Raw genomic sequence first — 17,633 nt, 5'->3', positions numbered from 1 at the left:
AAATAGAATGCACAACTGAATCGCCAAGATCTTATTCATACTTACATTTTATAACAAATAATACTTATTCTAAACAAATGCAATAGTAACCTAAAATAATGATTTGGACATTTCTATAATAATTTTATAGAAGAAATCCTGTTTATCTATACGTAGAATAAATGTATAGGAAAAAAATCGTACTATGACCGGGGAGAAAGGCATCGTATTAGAAAACATTTCCGCAAATATTCAGAAAAATAAATAAAAAGTTTGAAGAACTGTCACGATAATTTTTAGTAAGAATTTCTATAATCTTATGCAGTTTGTAGCCAATTTAAAGAAACACTGTTAAGCATTTTGTTTTAAAATTCCGAGTTCTAAAATTTTGAGTGCTTTAGATGTCATTTTAGATGTCATTATAAAATTTAACTACATTAAGAATTCTAACTTTTCTTTTTCATAACAGTTTTCAAACTTCGATTGAACCTTCCAGCCTAGAAAGGTATCCATTTGAGAATTTTTGTATCTTGTATCCACTAACCGCTAAAAAACGCAGTTCGTTTTTATTAGGATAGGCTGTTACGTCCACGCACTATTGGCATAGGAGGTTGCCGGTCCAAGTGATGGTGCGGCTGCAAGCGGATGTTGGGGTTGAAGCAGGCGGCTCGCTATACATATACATATAAATGTGTTAATATTGTACTTGATTAATATGCTCTTTCTTCGATATGCTCTAATGCTTTTACATATGTGAAAGCTTATGACAGTACATGTCTGACCGGCAAAAATTTGGTAGCGCGCCTCAATCAAAGTTTCATGAGCACTATGTTTCCAAAATTGTGTATGTTTTCATTTTTCATTTTCTTTGCGTTCGTTCTGCGTCAATTCGAAATGTTAATGAACTTTTGTGCTACTTTTTGTCAATCAAAAGCACTATAGAAACAAAACAAATTTATATATGGTTATATGGTTATATATAAATAAGTAAATACATGTATGCATATATAGATTTGTGAGTTGCGGGGAGACTGAGTAAATAAAACATGTATGTATGTATATATCCAAATTAATGTATGTGATTATATGGGCATTTTGAGTATAAAAATGTACATAGCATAAGCAGAAGAATTTGACTTTTGCTTTGGCTAAGGGTTCTTGTGCACTTTGCAAGTGAAATTATTTTTCCCACTTGGTCATTTTTTTAACATTTTTCAAAGTTAAAAACTGCAAATTAGCAGATGAATGGGGCAAAAAATATGTTAGAAACTATATTTCTTGTATAGTTATAGTATATAGCGATTTAGTCGCAACTACTTCTTTGCGCCCCTTTCAGCATGCATCAATTGCGTCATAACTATAAAGGCCATCTTGTTCACAGCAGTCCAACAATCTATTTGTCTTCACATTCGGGGAACTAAATTCCTAATGGAAGGCTACTCTCCTCCAAAAACTGTGTGTACAGAAAGTCTTTCGCCGTGAAAACAAGGGCAGTGAAACATTACGTGTTCTGTGCTTTCCAATTCGGAGGGACAGTGGAAATGATCCTCCTCTATCCCACGCCCATGTAGATATTCCTTGAAGCCGCCGTTCTCGCTCAGTATCTGTGTGAGGTTGTAATTTAGTTCGCCGTGTTTTCGCTCGTACCATTCCACTATATTCCGAACTAGCATGAAAGTCCAGCGCCCCTTTCTCGATGCTTCCCACCGTTCTTGCCACCTAGCTATTGTTCGTGCCCTTGCGCTTTTCTTAGCTTCTTCAGATGGTCGGCTGATTCCAATGCCATGCAGATCGGCCATTTCACCTGAGAGTAGATCTGTAATTTTTCTGCATAAAACATGATCGCGTCGTCGGACACCGTCCGATAAGCATATGCTATTCGTATAGCAGTAATACGGTAGACTGATATTATATATTTTTGGTGGACCTTTTAGATCCGTGCCATACTGGTGTTGAATATAATATTATCGAGCTGGTTACGTTAGATAATAGCTGACGGGTAGCTTCGCCCGGGCCGCCGATGTTGGGCATTATTCGCGGTAGCGCTCTAGTCAATGTTTACTCCTAGATATTTCAAGAAAGAGTTTGAATTAATTTGATAATCTCCTATGGTTAGGACTCATCCACAGTCCGCTTTCAGCTCACCAAAACCACTTCTGTCTTATTGCTAGCCATCTCCAGCCTCGTGTTCGTCAGCCATTCCTTTATTCTTCCCACGGCGTCATTACATAATGCTTGGAGCAGATCAAGTTTCTTGGCCACTGCTACTACGACAATATCATCTGCATAGCCGACAATTTCCGTGCCTCCGGGAAGGTCGATTTGTAGCACATCATCATACATCGCATTCCAAAGCGTCGGACCTAGAACAGATCCCTGATTGACACCGCCCGTGATGTTGTGCTCTCTTGGTCCCTCATCCGTATCAAAAAGGAGTACTCTGTCGCTTAAGTTAGGTTAGGTTAGGTGGTAGCGGCTTTGATATGGGAAGCTCACTTGGATAACATGAAGGTCCGTTGTGATACCACATACAGTAAAATAACGGTCACGTAGATATAGCTTCCGATTATTCTGAGCAGGTAAACAGGTGTGCCAAAGTTTCGTAGCGCTGTCATTATCTGCATCCATTTCGCGGTGTTAAAAGCACTTCTAATATCCAAAGTTATCATTGCACAGAGCTTCCTTTTACTTTGGCCCCCGGTTATGGCTCCGCGGGCTATATTGACACTGTTTGTATTGCATTTATCGCGTATCTCGATTTTCGAAATCCAAATTGACTATTTGACAAGCCACCTCAGCTTCCCAGAGTCTGCTGCTGGCGCTCACTAATAATACGTTCGAAAATTTTTCCTATTAAATCCAACATACAAAGTTATGTACATACATATCTTTTACATATGTACGTATATGTGCTGATCGCACACTAAATATAAAACTGTGTTACAGTATACATACGTTCTATGTGCTATGTACAAACAAATGACTATAGTTAGAACTTTACGACGGACGTAGTAGATTTACTACGATTTTGGGACAGTGCAGAAAATTTACTTCTCTGCTTTATTCAGGATTTACTACTCTTTTAGAAGGAATCTACAAAATATAATCTACAAACAAATCGATGTCTTTTCCAATGCTTAAGACTTACTTAAGAATTTACAGAAACGTCTGACTTGGTTTGGTTTTAACAAAAATTTACAACCGGAAGTGAGTCAACATTGAACGATACCATATTTCCTGTCATAAAATCATATTAAAATTTTTTATATTATTATGGGAAAAATATATGATGTCCTCAAATTCAATATAAAAAAGTAGTCGATAACGGTCAAAAAAGAAAAAAAATAAATTTTAGGCGCGATAACCTCCGAAGAGATTTAATGCCGAGCTTCTCTTCCAATTTGCTTCGTGCTCATTTTTAATTTTTCCTACAAATTGGCGGGACGGGACCTACTTGTTTTAGCCGACTCCAAACGGCATCTGCGAGGCAGATGAGTTTTCACTGAGAGCTTTTCATGGCAGAAACACACTCGGAGTGCTTGCCGAACACTGCCGAGGGGCGACCCCGCTTAGAAAAATTTTCTTCTAATCGAAAAACCTTATTTCTAAAATTTTGATGTTGCTTTGCCCGGGGTGTGATCCCGATAACGGTTTTACACATATTAAAAACGCGAAAGAAATACTTCATAAAAAAACTTTTTTCAATGCTTCTATGCAGTCTAGTTCTCTGAAAAAACGTCTAGCGACTAAAAAAATGCTCATCGACAATTACGCATAGGCCAATAAAACATTTGGCAGCACTGCCCCGGAAACCTCATAACCATAGAATTAAATTACTTTTATTTCCTCTCTTGACATTTCGTTCTTTAATTAGGAATGGTAAAACTTAAAAAAGTCGATAGAAACTACCTAATGAAACTTCGAAGTACTAATTGTATTTAATTTAATTTTAATTTATTTTAATTTTATAAAACATTTCATAAGTATACATAAAGTTGTGCAGTTAATAAAAACAGCTATTAGTTACATTAAGTTTAACACTAACAGGATTGATGTTAATTTTAGTTTAGATGTGAGAAAACTACTAAGGAAATTTAATTTTTACTACGAATTAGTTCGCCATTTACTACGATTTTGCTCTAGGGTAGTTCTAACCAGGAACACGGCCATAAGTATTTATAATATTTTATCTACTTATGTATGGATGAATGTACATACATACATACAGTGGCTCACAAAATAATTTTGCATTCAAAGCTAATTATAAACACCTTTGATTAATTTTATATTTTGTAATTTTTTCAGTAAAAAAGTTTCAGTGGTATTAAAGCTATCACTAGTTTTAAAAATTAGCTTTAAAACCACTGAAAGTTATTTAAATTTCAAAATATATTTTCTATTCTCCGTAAACTAAACAAAACTTATAAAATCCACATTTCTTTCCTCACAAAAGTATTTTGCTTTTCACAAGTATTTAAAAAAAAAAATCGAAGTACTTACGTAAATGCTATTTAATACTTTTTACGGTAGCTATCATTTTTGGAAACAGGATCCAAACGATTTGTAATAGATTTCACTAGCTTGCTGCAAATTCTGTCGGAATTTTTTCCCATTCTTCGAGCAAAATAGATTTAAGGTCACTTTCTACGAAATTTTATGTTTGTGCACGTCATCTTCTAGATAGGCCAAACCTTTTCGGAGGTGTTGGTAAGTGTTTGGTAATGAAAAGTATCCAAATTTAAACATCATGGACTATGCTCGTGGGATCGATGTTTCGTTGAAATAGAAACTCATTATTTGACATACCGATTTTATCGGAACTGGAGTATGCATTTTCTTTTAAGCTGGATAAATAAACATACTTATCCAATGTGGCTTCTAAAAAAAACTAGTTTCACTACTCCCTGAGCGGAAATACACATCCATGACAGAACCTCTATCATAATTCACGGTTGTTTTAATATTTTTGAGTTTCAGCTTTTCATATCGCTTCCACCATGTTATATTTGCTCTCATCACAACAAACTGCCGTTTTCTAGGAATCAAAACCCCTGGTTTTGTACTTGTTAGCGAAAAAGAGGCGTTTTTCTTTACCAACTTATGAAATGAAAGGCTTTTGGCATCTCTCAATCGTTTGGCGGGCCCGACTAAACATTTCACTGATATACTTTACAGTTTTTCCTTCATTAGGCAGATGTAAAATATTATTTATCCGATGCAGTTAGTTCTTTACTTTTTGGAATTTTTTATGTTCCCAGTAGCGCAATAAAAAATGAAATGCATCTCTTTATGAGAAATACTGATAATACTACGAAATTGCAGCAACCAATATAGCAAAACATAAATAAATAAATGTAAGGCGCGATAACCTCCGAAGAGATCTAAGGGCGAGCTTCTCTTCCAATTTGCGTCGTGCTCCTTTTGATTTTCCCTATAAATTGGCCGGCCGGGACCTACATGTTTTATGCCGACTCCGAACGGCATCTGCAACGCAGATGAGTTTTCACTAAGAGCTTTTCATGGCAGAAATACACCCGGAGCGCTTGCCAAACACTGCCGAGGGGCGACCTCGCTTAGAAAAATTGTCTTCTAATTTAAAAACCTTATTTCTAAAATTTTGATGTTGCTTTGCCCGGGGTGCGAACCCAGGGCATACGGTGTGGTAGGCGGAGCACGCTACCATCACACCACGGTGGCCGCCAAAGCAAACAAACAGCATTTGAATAACTAAATTACGAATATTTCTCCATAAAAAAACAATTTGATTACTTTTTGTGATTAAAAACTGATTTATCATACAGTTGAACAGAAGGAATAAACAAATATGATGCCTTTTGATGATCAAACACATGATTAAATTACTAGAGGTTTGTTCTCCAATGATGGCAGAGCTTTGACGCTCCCAAATTTAAAAATCTAGACGGGTTGCTTTGATGAAGTAAGGAAAACGGGGAATAATTCAATCCCCTTCAGCGAAAATTGTAGTAGAAAAGTTCCTTTAGTAGTATGTTAGTAGTGATTATGAATTTGGAAATGCCAACAGGTTTTGGGGGAAATAATTCATTTTCTACTAAATATTTCTTGAATTGATAGAGTTATGTTGGTTTGGTCATTCTTTCAGAATTTGTTTGAAGAATGCCGTACGTTAGAAATTCATTCAAAAATACACTATCTCAAAATTTGTTTCAAAAACTCCCTATCTGAGCATAATTTCAATACATTTGGACTTAAGAGTTATTGAAAAGCATTCTACGATAAGCTCTTCAAATTAATTCTAATATGGGGCATTTTTGTGACAAATCCTGAAATGGGAAATTTTTGGAAAATATTTTGAGATAGGACAATTTCGAACGGGCAGCCGACCTGGGGTGAACTCTACTCAGCAGCCGCAATGAACTGAAAAAATGGCTTATTGTCATACACAGGGAATATTTACCTTTTTATCCGGAAATTTCGGAAAGCTTTTTTCCGTTTAAGTATTCATGGAAGTGTTCCGGATAAACCGTTAAATTAGAAAGTTCAGAACACGTTCGTTTGATACTACCTCACGAGGTCCGAATATCTATATATATAAAAAGAAGTGTACATTTTGATTGTCACTCCATAACTCGAGAACGGATAGAAAGATTGCCATGAAATTTTTAGGAAAGATACAGGAAGGAGAGATGATGGTTAGTTGATTTTGAAATCCCAAATCGGTTTAGCCATTCTTAAGCTTTTTTTTAGAAAAAATTCAAAATTTGAAAATTTGTTATATAAATTTGCCTATATTAGTATTTACGAACCTTTTTTCCGGAAAGTTAACCAGAGACGGAATGGGAATGGGATTAGAACTAGGACCGGGACTGAGACTCGGAGTGGGACTGGGACTGGAACAAAATACATACCACCCTCTGGGACAGGCAATAAGGGATGAAGAAGAATGAGAAGAAGGTGAGAGAAGAGAAAAGAGAGAAGTAGAAGGATACTGAGAAAGAAATAGAATGAGAACAATATGGAGATAGATGAAGCGAAAAAGACGGAAGGAGGAGTGAATAAAAGGATCAGGAAAGGAGAAGGGGTGGGAGAGGGCAGAGTTAGACGGAAAAAGCTTATTAAAAAATGCAGATAGGCCAAATTTAGGGCAGAACAACGTCTGCCAGGTCTGCTAGTTCCAAATATAAAGCTTTTTCACAAATTCTTAAATGGATGCGAATGTTCCGAACATACGTCATGAATAAGTAACATGCTCAATGAGTACATTTCGATGTAGCATCTCCCTTATTTACTTATGACATTTTTAGGTGATTAAATTTGTTTAGGTTTCGTATGTTCATAGGTTTACGAAAGTGCACGATTCCTTGGTGTCCGTACATTTCATAAAACCTAAGCCTTAAGCCACTCTAATAGATCATGACATAGTTAATAAATTCATCATACAATTAAAAAAAAAAAGGTTTAAGGAATTATGCAGTTCAGTACTTATCTGGTATTTGTAAACTGATTGATTCCTTTTTCTACTACTAATATTTTTCGAATAATCGCAAAGAAACAACACAGTTAACGGATGCCAATTCGATTTGGGACCAAAGTAGCTGCAATTGTCAAAAAATTTGTCAGTCAAACAAACCTCTTGTGATTGAATCATGGATCAAGCCCATATATGTAATACTCCTATATTGCTGCTACAGGCTAGGTACACTCTCACAAACATCAGAGTGCCGATATATTGCTGTTTAAAAGTTTTTGTATTCAATAATCGTGTGTACTTAAATTTAAATTTTTTCTTGTCACACTTATACTCCTACCATTGTGAATACATACAAGTGAAAAATCTTTCTATTCCTCCATTGCCATACCTACCTGTCAAATAATAGCTGACAGGGAGCATGGCTGTCGCGAATGGCTACAGAATGGAAGATAGGTTTGTTTTTTGCTCGCGGTTATTAAATTGAACTGCCATGAATTGCCCATTTGTGTCTCAATTCAGCTTTTCTTTTAAATGTGTATACTGAAAATCATACTACATACATATTTATATTCATTTCCAAAAGCTAGTTAACAGATAAAATCTGAGCAGCCAATTAAGCAATCATTTCAAAATATGTAAATAATGAAATAAACCAGTCGTCTACATAAATTTTGGAAAAACACTATTGAGCAAATAATTTGGGTAATAGAACTGCGATTGAACAGGTGATCGAGGCTGTTTACTATTGTGAACGTTTTTATCAAACATTCGCCACTTGTTTGAATTCACAATGGCTGCTACAATCACAAAATTTTGTAGGCTTTCTTGTTTTGATTTCGAATTCAAAACTCATTGCGAGCATTGATGATCAAACCCTGAAAATCATTTTTCAATCACTTTTTGGAATCATTTTTGAATACTTTGCTGACTAAATTTTAAGCGATTATAAAATTGAAATTGAAATTTGTTTGCTTTAGACATATACATATGTAATCATATATATTATTTCTAATTGCTGTTTTTAGGTATGGGTCCCGTTTTAGCTCTTATTTGGAATCCAAAACTATAAATAAAGTTTTGGTTGTAAAGTTGGAGATTCGGGCTATTAGCGATTTTTGGGCAAGTTTGGTCGTAGAGCTTTTGTTTAGCTATATTATATAAAAATAATTTGTTAAAAATAAACGTTGTGAGCACACAAAGAAATCTATTTGTACTATGGCACTATTGTGAATTTTTGCGCTGCATTACTGGCAGTTGCTATCTTACGCTAGATGGCAGCGCAAGCTGTAAGTTTTTAATTGAATTATAGACCAGCTGAGGGTACAAAATACCCTCGTGAATTATGGTCAAAAACAATAAATGGTGCGGAACAACAAAAATATGATTTCTCGCGGCCTTTTTGCAAGTAACTTAAGAATTGCATTATCATAACTGATGCTGGATATTGAAGTCGTGTGCAGAAATTCTCGTATGATGGGAAAGATTTCATTGTAATTTACCTTTGGTTCAAGCAGCTCACGACCTCCGAATGCTTTCAGTAGAACAAAACACCATTCAAATAATATATCAAATATGAAAAAATCCATGCCTCTGGTAATCAATTATGATAGCAAAAAAACATCAAATATGTTTAAAAAATGTTAACTAGAAATATTCAAACATGTTCATAAAATAATATTAAATATGATTAGAAAATGAATGCGAAAAGCAGTCCGTTGTTATTCCAAAACAAGCTAAGTACGATCTTTTGCTGATATCAAATATGATCAAAAGATGATTTAAAAGTGTTTAAAAATATGAATAATAAATTATTCGACAATAATCACATTTGGGGTACATTTTTCTCCCGACGATAGATTAAGTTTCGAATAGAAAAGACTTTTAAAATTGAATGTTTTTAATCATCTCCCGTATAATATTTTATTATTTTTTGATGAAAATTTTCAAAAAATGCCAGACAGCATTGTTGTTTGTCGTCTAGCTGTCTGCTTGTTAGGTTACTACTAATTGGATAAAAATATCACTTTCTGTTTAGACGAGCCGTTAAGTAAATGTATAGTGATAAGAATACCCATCTGAAAAATGAAATATGTCTACCTATCTTGGTAGATAGATATTCGAAATTTGTGCAGACATGATATCATGAAAAATACTTTCGTGAACCACTGTATACAAGAACTCCCGCTTACTCATTTAGAAATTTGACTAGTCTCAACGATGAAAGCTTTGCCTTTGAGTGCTTTTCCCAAAATTACCTCACACAAAATAGTTTTTAAGAACCTCTCTCACGCACAATTCTAATGTCTCTTTTTTGTACAAATACACAAACATATGCAGGTATGTATACATATAAATATGTACGTAAAAACAATAAAATGTAAGAGTGTAACTATATATGTATGTATGTATGTTTCTACATAAATATGTTGTATATAGCATATAAGGCGCTAGTGGAAAACATAGTACAGTAGCTTTTTCTAATTTCGAAATTGTTAAGATGCTTTCATTGCCTATAGTTTGGAGTATCTTTTCTTTCATATTGCGTAGCTTTCATAGCTTCTAAGGCACTTATGTAGCTATGCCTATGTGTGTATATGTACCTATATAGGTGATGTGGATGTGAATATTTAGAATTTGAACGGCGGTGGTGGCAGTTCCGATTGTATGCCATATGGTGGTAAGAAGCATATTTTTCGGCTACTCACCCACCAGTTTGCGGTACACTATCTAACGCTGAACTTGGCATTCACGGAGTAAAAATAAAATAAGGATAGCAACAAAAATGACCGTGTGGAAATTAAATGAAAGTGATAAGAGAAAAAAAATCCGCATATTATAATAGAAAAAAAACTAAAAACATTTACATAAATGCATGCGTACATACACACATGTATATATATTTAAAAAATAAAAAAACTTGATTTTAAAAAGTTTTAATTTTATGAACATATTAAGGTTTTTTATACGTAAATATTCAAAATGCTTCCAAACGGCTGCAATTAAAGACAATCAAATTTTTATACGAACAACATATTAAGAGTCTTTCAAGAAGATGAGAGTGAATATGCGAAACCGAAGAAGTAAGAATTATTCGACGGTGGATCGAAAGAATTAAAAAATGGTGTTACGAATATTCGAAAAGCAAATAATCAAACCAGACTTTAAGAAAAAATAAAATCTGAATCATCTGAAGTTTTTTCTTTTCCAAAATAATGGCGCAATTAAAAATTAAAGTAATGATTCTTAAAATAATATTACAAAATGAAAAGTAAAGTCTTAAGTAATTGAAATAAAGTAAAATAAAACAAACAAATGTATAATTTATAAGTAAACGAATTAAATATTTACATACATATGCTTCATATGTATAAATAACAGTGTACACCGAACATAATATCTAAATAAAAAATAATAATAATCAGTAGACTAAACAAAATCTACTATGAAACGTAAATGTTTGTACAAGACAATTTGAACTTGAAAAGTACAACAACGTTCTACCTTCTACAAAATAAATTTAGAAAAAATATACATTTGTATGTACACGTAGATATACATACATAAATACAAAAATTTTTAAACTCTTAAAACCTTAACTAAAAACAATATGTAACTCAAATCGAAACTACCTCCATAAGCCACTGAGACTGATAGCGAAATAAATTGACTGATTTAAAACCTAATTGATCAACCAATGACTGGTTCTAAAGACTGAATCCGTTCGCACATCATTTTGTATGGACAAAAATACAAATGCCTCATTTCATAATTGGACTGGAAAACATTAACTTTACTGGTTTTCTTCAAAAATATGTCCAAAAAATCACCGCTTTTTTATATGAACATATGTATAAATAAAAATGTCTGAAAACGGCAACAATGGCAGCAATTGGAGTGCGGAACAATCATGGATCAAAGATGTACTTTCCAAGTCAGGCATTGAGTTAATGGAAGTCACGACAACAAGGAACACATTTAATAACACTGCTAAGACTGCCGACAAAAAAGTTGGAAAAAAACCTAACAATGGGGCAAAGGCTGCTCAAGGTGTGTTTAAACTGTATTATAATTGAGCAAAAGTTTATTTTCTTTGCACACAAATGAAAAGACTATTGCAGCACGTTCATATGTAGATACAGTAGTGTACATATAATTAGAACAGTTTTATTTTTCTATATTTTTGGAGAAGCTCGGCCTTAAATCTTTTCGGAGGTTATCGCGCCTTACATTTATTTTTTTAATATAGTACAATTGAATAAGCTATAAACATACGAACTCAAACATAATCTTTTTGAATTTTTTCCAAAGCACCTCTTAATCTTGGGGTTTGCCGTCATATTTTTCAATTGAAAATTTCTGAAAAGCTTTAGATTCAGCGAATTTTTGCCGGTATACCTTACAACTTGAAGATATAAACAGTTCTGAATGTATGTACTTAAAAAGTGTGTGAACGCCACTGCATAATATAAATATATACATAAATCGTCGGGTTATATTCAATACCCACCAGCAACAATTTTAACGAAAATGAGTTTTAGATGGCAAAAAGATTTCTGACTCACCCTTCTTATATGACCCGGCTCAAAACTTAGCTCAAAAGGTATTCATTCTTATTTTGAAAATTTCACTATCAGCATTGAAATATTTTTTCAAATGCGAAACCTTCTTATAAGCATACATTATCATGTTCATATTCATATTTATGTATATTAAGTCAATGGCAAAAACAACAGGAACAGTTATGTTTGCTCTGTAGTAAGACTCAATGCGTAACTTAAACAATGGTCTTGACATTGCAAAGTCAAGATCCATACTTCTAGATATCCGATTAAACTCTTCAAGCCTTCTAAAGAGAGGGGCAAAGTTAAGATAATTATCTCCGAACTTCAATTTAAAATATGTATATTAGAAGATCAGAGAGTTCTATTAGGAATATTGAAACATATTTGTCGTAGAAGAGCTGGGCAGTCAACTACTTCAGCGATAATGTCGAAAAAACACATTAAATTTTGAACAGAGACTCTGACTTCGAGTGCAAAATGTTGATGAGCATTCACCTAGCAGTGTAGGGTGGCAAGGGGTTATCAAAATAGAGAGGTTGAAGAGCAAATCCAATGAATTTGCGTTGGCCCATTCAATTCTTGCCGAACATGTGGAGTAAATGGGGTTCCAAATGACAGGTATCCATACTCTGTCTTAGATTGTACTTAGAACTCTACAAAATTTTCCCAGTGAATGGGTCTTTCAAGGCCTTCGCATACCGCCGTAAGAAAGCTTAATTAGCATAAGCCTTCGGTACAAGGCGTCATGTTCAAAACATTACTCAACGTACACCCTGCATCCAAAAAATGAATATTTTCTTTGCTCTGCAAAAACCTCTATCGGCAATATTTGTTATAAAAATAATTTTCATTCGAATAGCAAAAAGATTTATTAGACTTATTAACTTAATTGAACTGAGCTTAGAACAAAAACTTTTTCTGAATACCCAGCGGGGTTTCTCATAACCCAATGGGGTACTTCAAACTATAAGGAAATGAAGCTGTGACACCAATTTTGTTGCTCTCCTGAAAAACTGGGTATTTGCCGATAGAAGAAGTATTGAATATAGGCCGACGAGATCCATTTTTGCGTTAAAAAGCTTAAGAAGAAGACTTCGGGAAAACGCAAAATGTATAGCTCTGTTCCAGTTTTTTGACTTGGTTAAAAAAAATACAGTGCCTCCCCATATACCTAAGCTATGTTAACGTCTCCCGATTTCCTTGACATTTTATATTTGACATATTTACATAGGAATTGGGACATACACAAATTTCGTTGACATACCACTGTTGCTTCTATGTTATATGCAAAAAGGTATAATCTATCCCCAATTTATTTCGCCATTTTTGACGAAAATTGTAAAAAATAAATTTTGTCAACCTACACATTGGAAAGATTATTTATAAAATATATTATATGTACATATATTAGAAAAATGTGTCAAAGAGTACAAAAAAACCTCAAATATTTAAAACACGAACACACAACCAAATTCAACCTGTTCTTTGCGGTCCTTACTTAAAGTTCCGGTGTCGGCTACTACTATGTGAATAATGTTACATGCATATATGAAGAAGGATTGACTTCTTGCGGTCCCACTGAGTTTTGGTAGCGCACGTTTTAGGGTAAACAACTTTTTTATATTGGTTTGAGGTTCGTAAAAATAATAATACGTTATGTATCTAATGAGTAATTTCAGAGCTTTTCCGAATTAAAAAAATTGATGTCGATCACGGATCGTATAACACGTACTTGCTCTGTTTACATTAAAACATGCGACATCTGGATGAAAATATTTTTGATAGTAGAAACATAACAGCCACCCTAATGATATTTGTTGTTAACATTTTTTTTATTTCTAATCTCAGTACATGCCCCATAACTTGTTTCAAACATTGAGAACTTTATTTCTTCCATTTAACCCCCAATCACCTAAAATATGCAGAAAATTATGTACATATGTAGACACGCAAATGCAAAGCTTTCGAAAGTGAAAGGAAATTTTGTGTGCTAACTTCAGCTGGAACTCCCTCTGCCGGTATACATATGTATATGTACATACATACATAGGAGCAGATTGGGAGAGGGTGGAATTTTTATTTTCTGTCTATGGCTGGTGGTTGTTTACTATTCATTTTTAGCAAAAAATTTTCCAACCTTACAAACGCCGTCTCACATGTAGATATGCAACCACTGTCATAGCTAAATACTTACATACACACATAGCACATATTCACAAGTGCATAAAGGTTTCTAAATTTCCACATCGGTATTACTTCAGTTCTTCATAGCATGGTTTCATTTAGATGTTGTTGATGGTGGCAATGTCATTGTTTCTTGAGTACATTCTGTTAATTCGAATGCGTAGGTCTTTAGTGTACGTAAGAGTTCCAACGAGCTATTATAGAATCATACGCCTGATATGCAAATTCAGCTGTGGTAAAAAAAAAAAAAAAACTCAAAATTACATTGCTTTAAAAAAAAAAGACTCCATGATTACTTTTAATTTATATATATAAAGAAGGATCAATATTTGTGTGCAGCTTATGGAATCCGAAACCACTCCGCCGATTTTATTCAAGTTTGCAGGATAGCTCCACAGCATCCAGGAGAGTGTTCCTGTGTAGTTTCTTCTCGGAAAGTGGACCAGGGACCGATCTAACAAACTCTATTCATGGTTTGAGCTCGAGCTCAAGGCCAGAACTATAATTTTTATGATAGTTTTTTTTTTTATTAATTTTTCTATAACTGTAAAATAATTTTGTAACTTGGAATATAATATTGTAACGAATGTTAGCAGCGATGCTATCGTCTCTAAGCCGATGCTAAGCAGTGACGTGAATTCACATCCATAGATCAATCATTATGTATATACATAAACGAAACAATAATTGCGTCTACACATATGTACCATGTACGTATACGAGCAGCGGAGAGTCAATGCACAAACACATGCATATATCTGAGATACTCCTATAAGTATGCAATGAGAAAAACTATAAAATTGTGCAATTGTAGTTACAGCTGAGAAGTTTGAGAGCTGATGGACTAATAGATTCTGGAAGCGCTTAGAAGATGCGAAGGTTGAAATCAAAGAGTATAAAAGGCGGCAATTGTAGAGGCGCTGGAATTCAGTTTGATTTGAGTTTCGATTCAGACGCTATCTAGCGAGCAATAGCAGTATTATTCTGATAGTAGAGTTTCATTTGAGCTATCAATCAGTTTGGTTATTAAGCAAGCTTTTCGTTGCAAAGTTTGAGTGAATTGTGAAGTACTTTAATAAAGGCCATTTTTCCATTATTCAATATTGGAGTTATTTATTCAACAGTTTAGTGATTCGAACTTAGCAGAGGGTTGCAAATAAGAGGATTTGCAAGTAAATTCGTTACAATTGGTGTCAGAAGAGGAATTGTTGAATAAATTCCGGAGGACAACAAGGACATGGCAAATTTCAGTTAATTGAAGATCCAGCAACTGAAGAAGGAGTTGGAGAGCCGTGGATTGAATACAAGCGGCGTTAAACTCGAACTTCAGGCACGGCTACGAGAGGCAATGGAAGCAGAAGGAATTGATGTGGAAGAGTATGTCTTTCATCTTGATGGCGAGGAGACAACAAAAATTGAAGAGAAAAACGAAACATCGCAGACGGTTACCAGCACAGACTTGAACATGATTTTAGCTGCAATATCTGCTCAAACATCGACAGTGTCATCTCAACTGGCAGAACAGCAGACATATATGGAATCGCAGGAGAACCGTATAACATCCAAGATGGAAGAACAGAAGACACGTATTGCAGAAATGTCGTCAGAAATAACATAGAAGATTGAGGCACAGGAAACGCGTATGTCAGAAATGTCGACACAGATTACATCAAAGATGGAGACACAACTGAAAGAACAAGAGGCACGCATAACAGTACAACTCGAAGCGCAAGAGGCGCGTATATCATCAAAACTAGAAGCGCGTATGGACGAGAAAATAACGCAGTTTGAGGAAAAAATCGAAGCCGAGGTGGTTGCTTTGAGAGGTCGTATACAAGAGTTGCAATTAAATCGCCCAGCTGTCTCAGCAAGCAATCCAAAGGTAAAAACACCATCCTTTGACGGTTCTGTTCCTTTCCAGGTCTTTAAGCTACAGTTTGAGAAGACCGCAGCAGTGAACAACTGGAATGCGGAAGATAAAGTTGCTGCACTATTCATGGCGTTGAAAGGGCCTGCAGCTGAGATTTTACAAACCATTCCAGAGGGCGACGGAACTGTTATGGAGCATTGATGGGCGCTCTAGAGAGACGATACGGAGCTGTGCATAGGAGACAGATATACCAAATGGAGTTGCTGAACCGCTTCCAGAGGCCTGGTGAAACATTACAAGAGTTTGCGTCGGATATTGAAAGGCTAGCACATTTAGCGAATGCGGACGCACCCGTGGAATACACTGAACGGGTAAAGATTCAGAGCTTTATAAATGGCATACGGGACGTCGGAACAAAGCGAGCTACATACGCAAACCCAAAGCCAACATTCGCAGAAACGGTGTCACAAGCTCTGATTCAGGAAACAGCGTCGCTTCTGTGTAAGGTTGTATTACGCGGCAGCGTACTGCTGGCCCTGGAGGCGGAATTGGTGTCGGACTCTTTTCCGAAGGTGGTAGTGCACTTCGCAAACGTAGAGAAAGGAATTTATCTTCGGATACCAAGGGTTTCTCATCAACAATTAGTTTAGTGCCGCCCGAATCTGAATCGGAATCACTAGAACTTTCCTCACTAGGTGTGACCGTGAAACGCCGACCTACTTCATCTGGATATTCTATACGTTGAGCTTGTGTCAACACAACACACGCGTTGCAAAGTTTATTACCACCCAAAATAGACGAGTAGAAACTAGATTTGTCGGAATGAACTCTGTCGGTACTTTGCGCTATCGACTCTTTCCTAGTTTCTGGGCATTTACCTGTTTGTTCTTCTAGTAGTTGGGTTAAGGAATCGGCCTGCAATTCCTCGTTGCAGTCTTTTGGTTCTTCAACAATACTCGCTTGAATACGTGCACAGCCGGCGAGGGTGTTTTGCGATTAGTTGAATATAAGTGGGGATGTGCAGTTGATGTAGCAATAATGTTAATGAAGCAGTATAGGTGCTTGACGCCTTTGCTGTTGAAGTTGTTCCAATAGATGTTACACGATCCTTTGTATAATCGCCGGGCCGCCAAAAATTAGGCTCAAGCAAATCACAAATGCCGGAAACTCATGGCAATTTTCGCTCGTTGTGGTTTCTCAATTTTTCAGACTTCCTCTCATTTTGTCATGCCGGAAACTCATGGCAATTTTCGCTAGTGATCGCCGGTCTGTTTTTTTCTTGTTTTCGATACTTTTGTATCGCAACTTTCGCCATATCGCCAGTCACTAGGTGTGTTCGCGCGAACACGCTCCCAAGTGGACCGTAACCGTAGACCATAACAGCAGACCGTAACAAACCTGCTTCGCTTTGAAGACCTGACGATGAAGCGAACAGGAAACCGGATCCGCTGTGGGAAAGCCACTGCCAGGGACCTCCGATGCCAATCAACGTGGGGCACGACTCACCCCTGAGATAAGAGTCTCAAAGTCCTACTGCGAAGCTAGCCGGGCAACATAGGTCCATCAAAAAAAAAGTTAAGTCAAGTTG

The 17,633-nt window shown here is 35.6% G+C and overlaps 1 protein-coding gene across 4 annotated transcripts in view; it reads left to right on the top strand.

The window, feature by feature from the left end:
- Positions 1 to 17,633, top strand: part of Kr-h1 (Kruppel homolog 1) — a 115,604-nt gene that overhangs the window by 44,385 nt on the left and 53,586 nt on the right. Inside the window, exon 1 of one of the 4 annotated variants that reach the window (XM_067765931.1) lies at positions 10,094 to 11,476. The exons of the other annotated variants lie outside the window; for them this stretch is intronic. Within the exon in view, the coding sequence (XP_067622032.1) occupies positions 11,290 to 11,476 (187 nt within the window). The 5' untranslated portion in view covers positions 10,094 to 11,289. Of the gene's footprint in view, positions 1 to 10,093; positions 11,477 to 17,633 lie in introns of those variants that run through there. 4 annotated transcript variants of the gene reach the window in all.

This window comes from Eurosta solidaginis, chromosome 2 (assembly GCF_040869045.1).
Source record: "Eurosta solidaginis isolate ZX-2024a chromosome 2, ASM4086904v1, whole genome shotgun sequence".
Taxonomy (NCBI): domain Eukaryota; kingdom Metazoa; phylum Arthropoda; class Insecta; order Diptera; family Tephritidae; genus Eurosta; species Eurosta solidaginis.
This window is presented reverse-complemented; position numbering and strand designations above follow the sequence as displayed.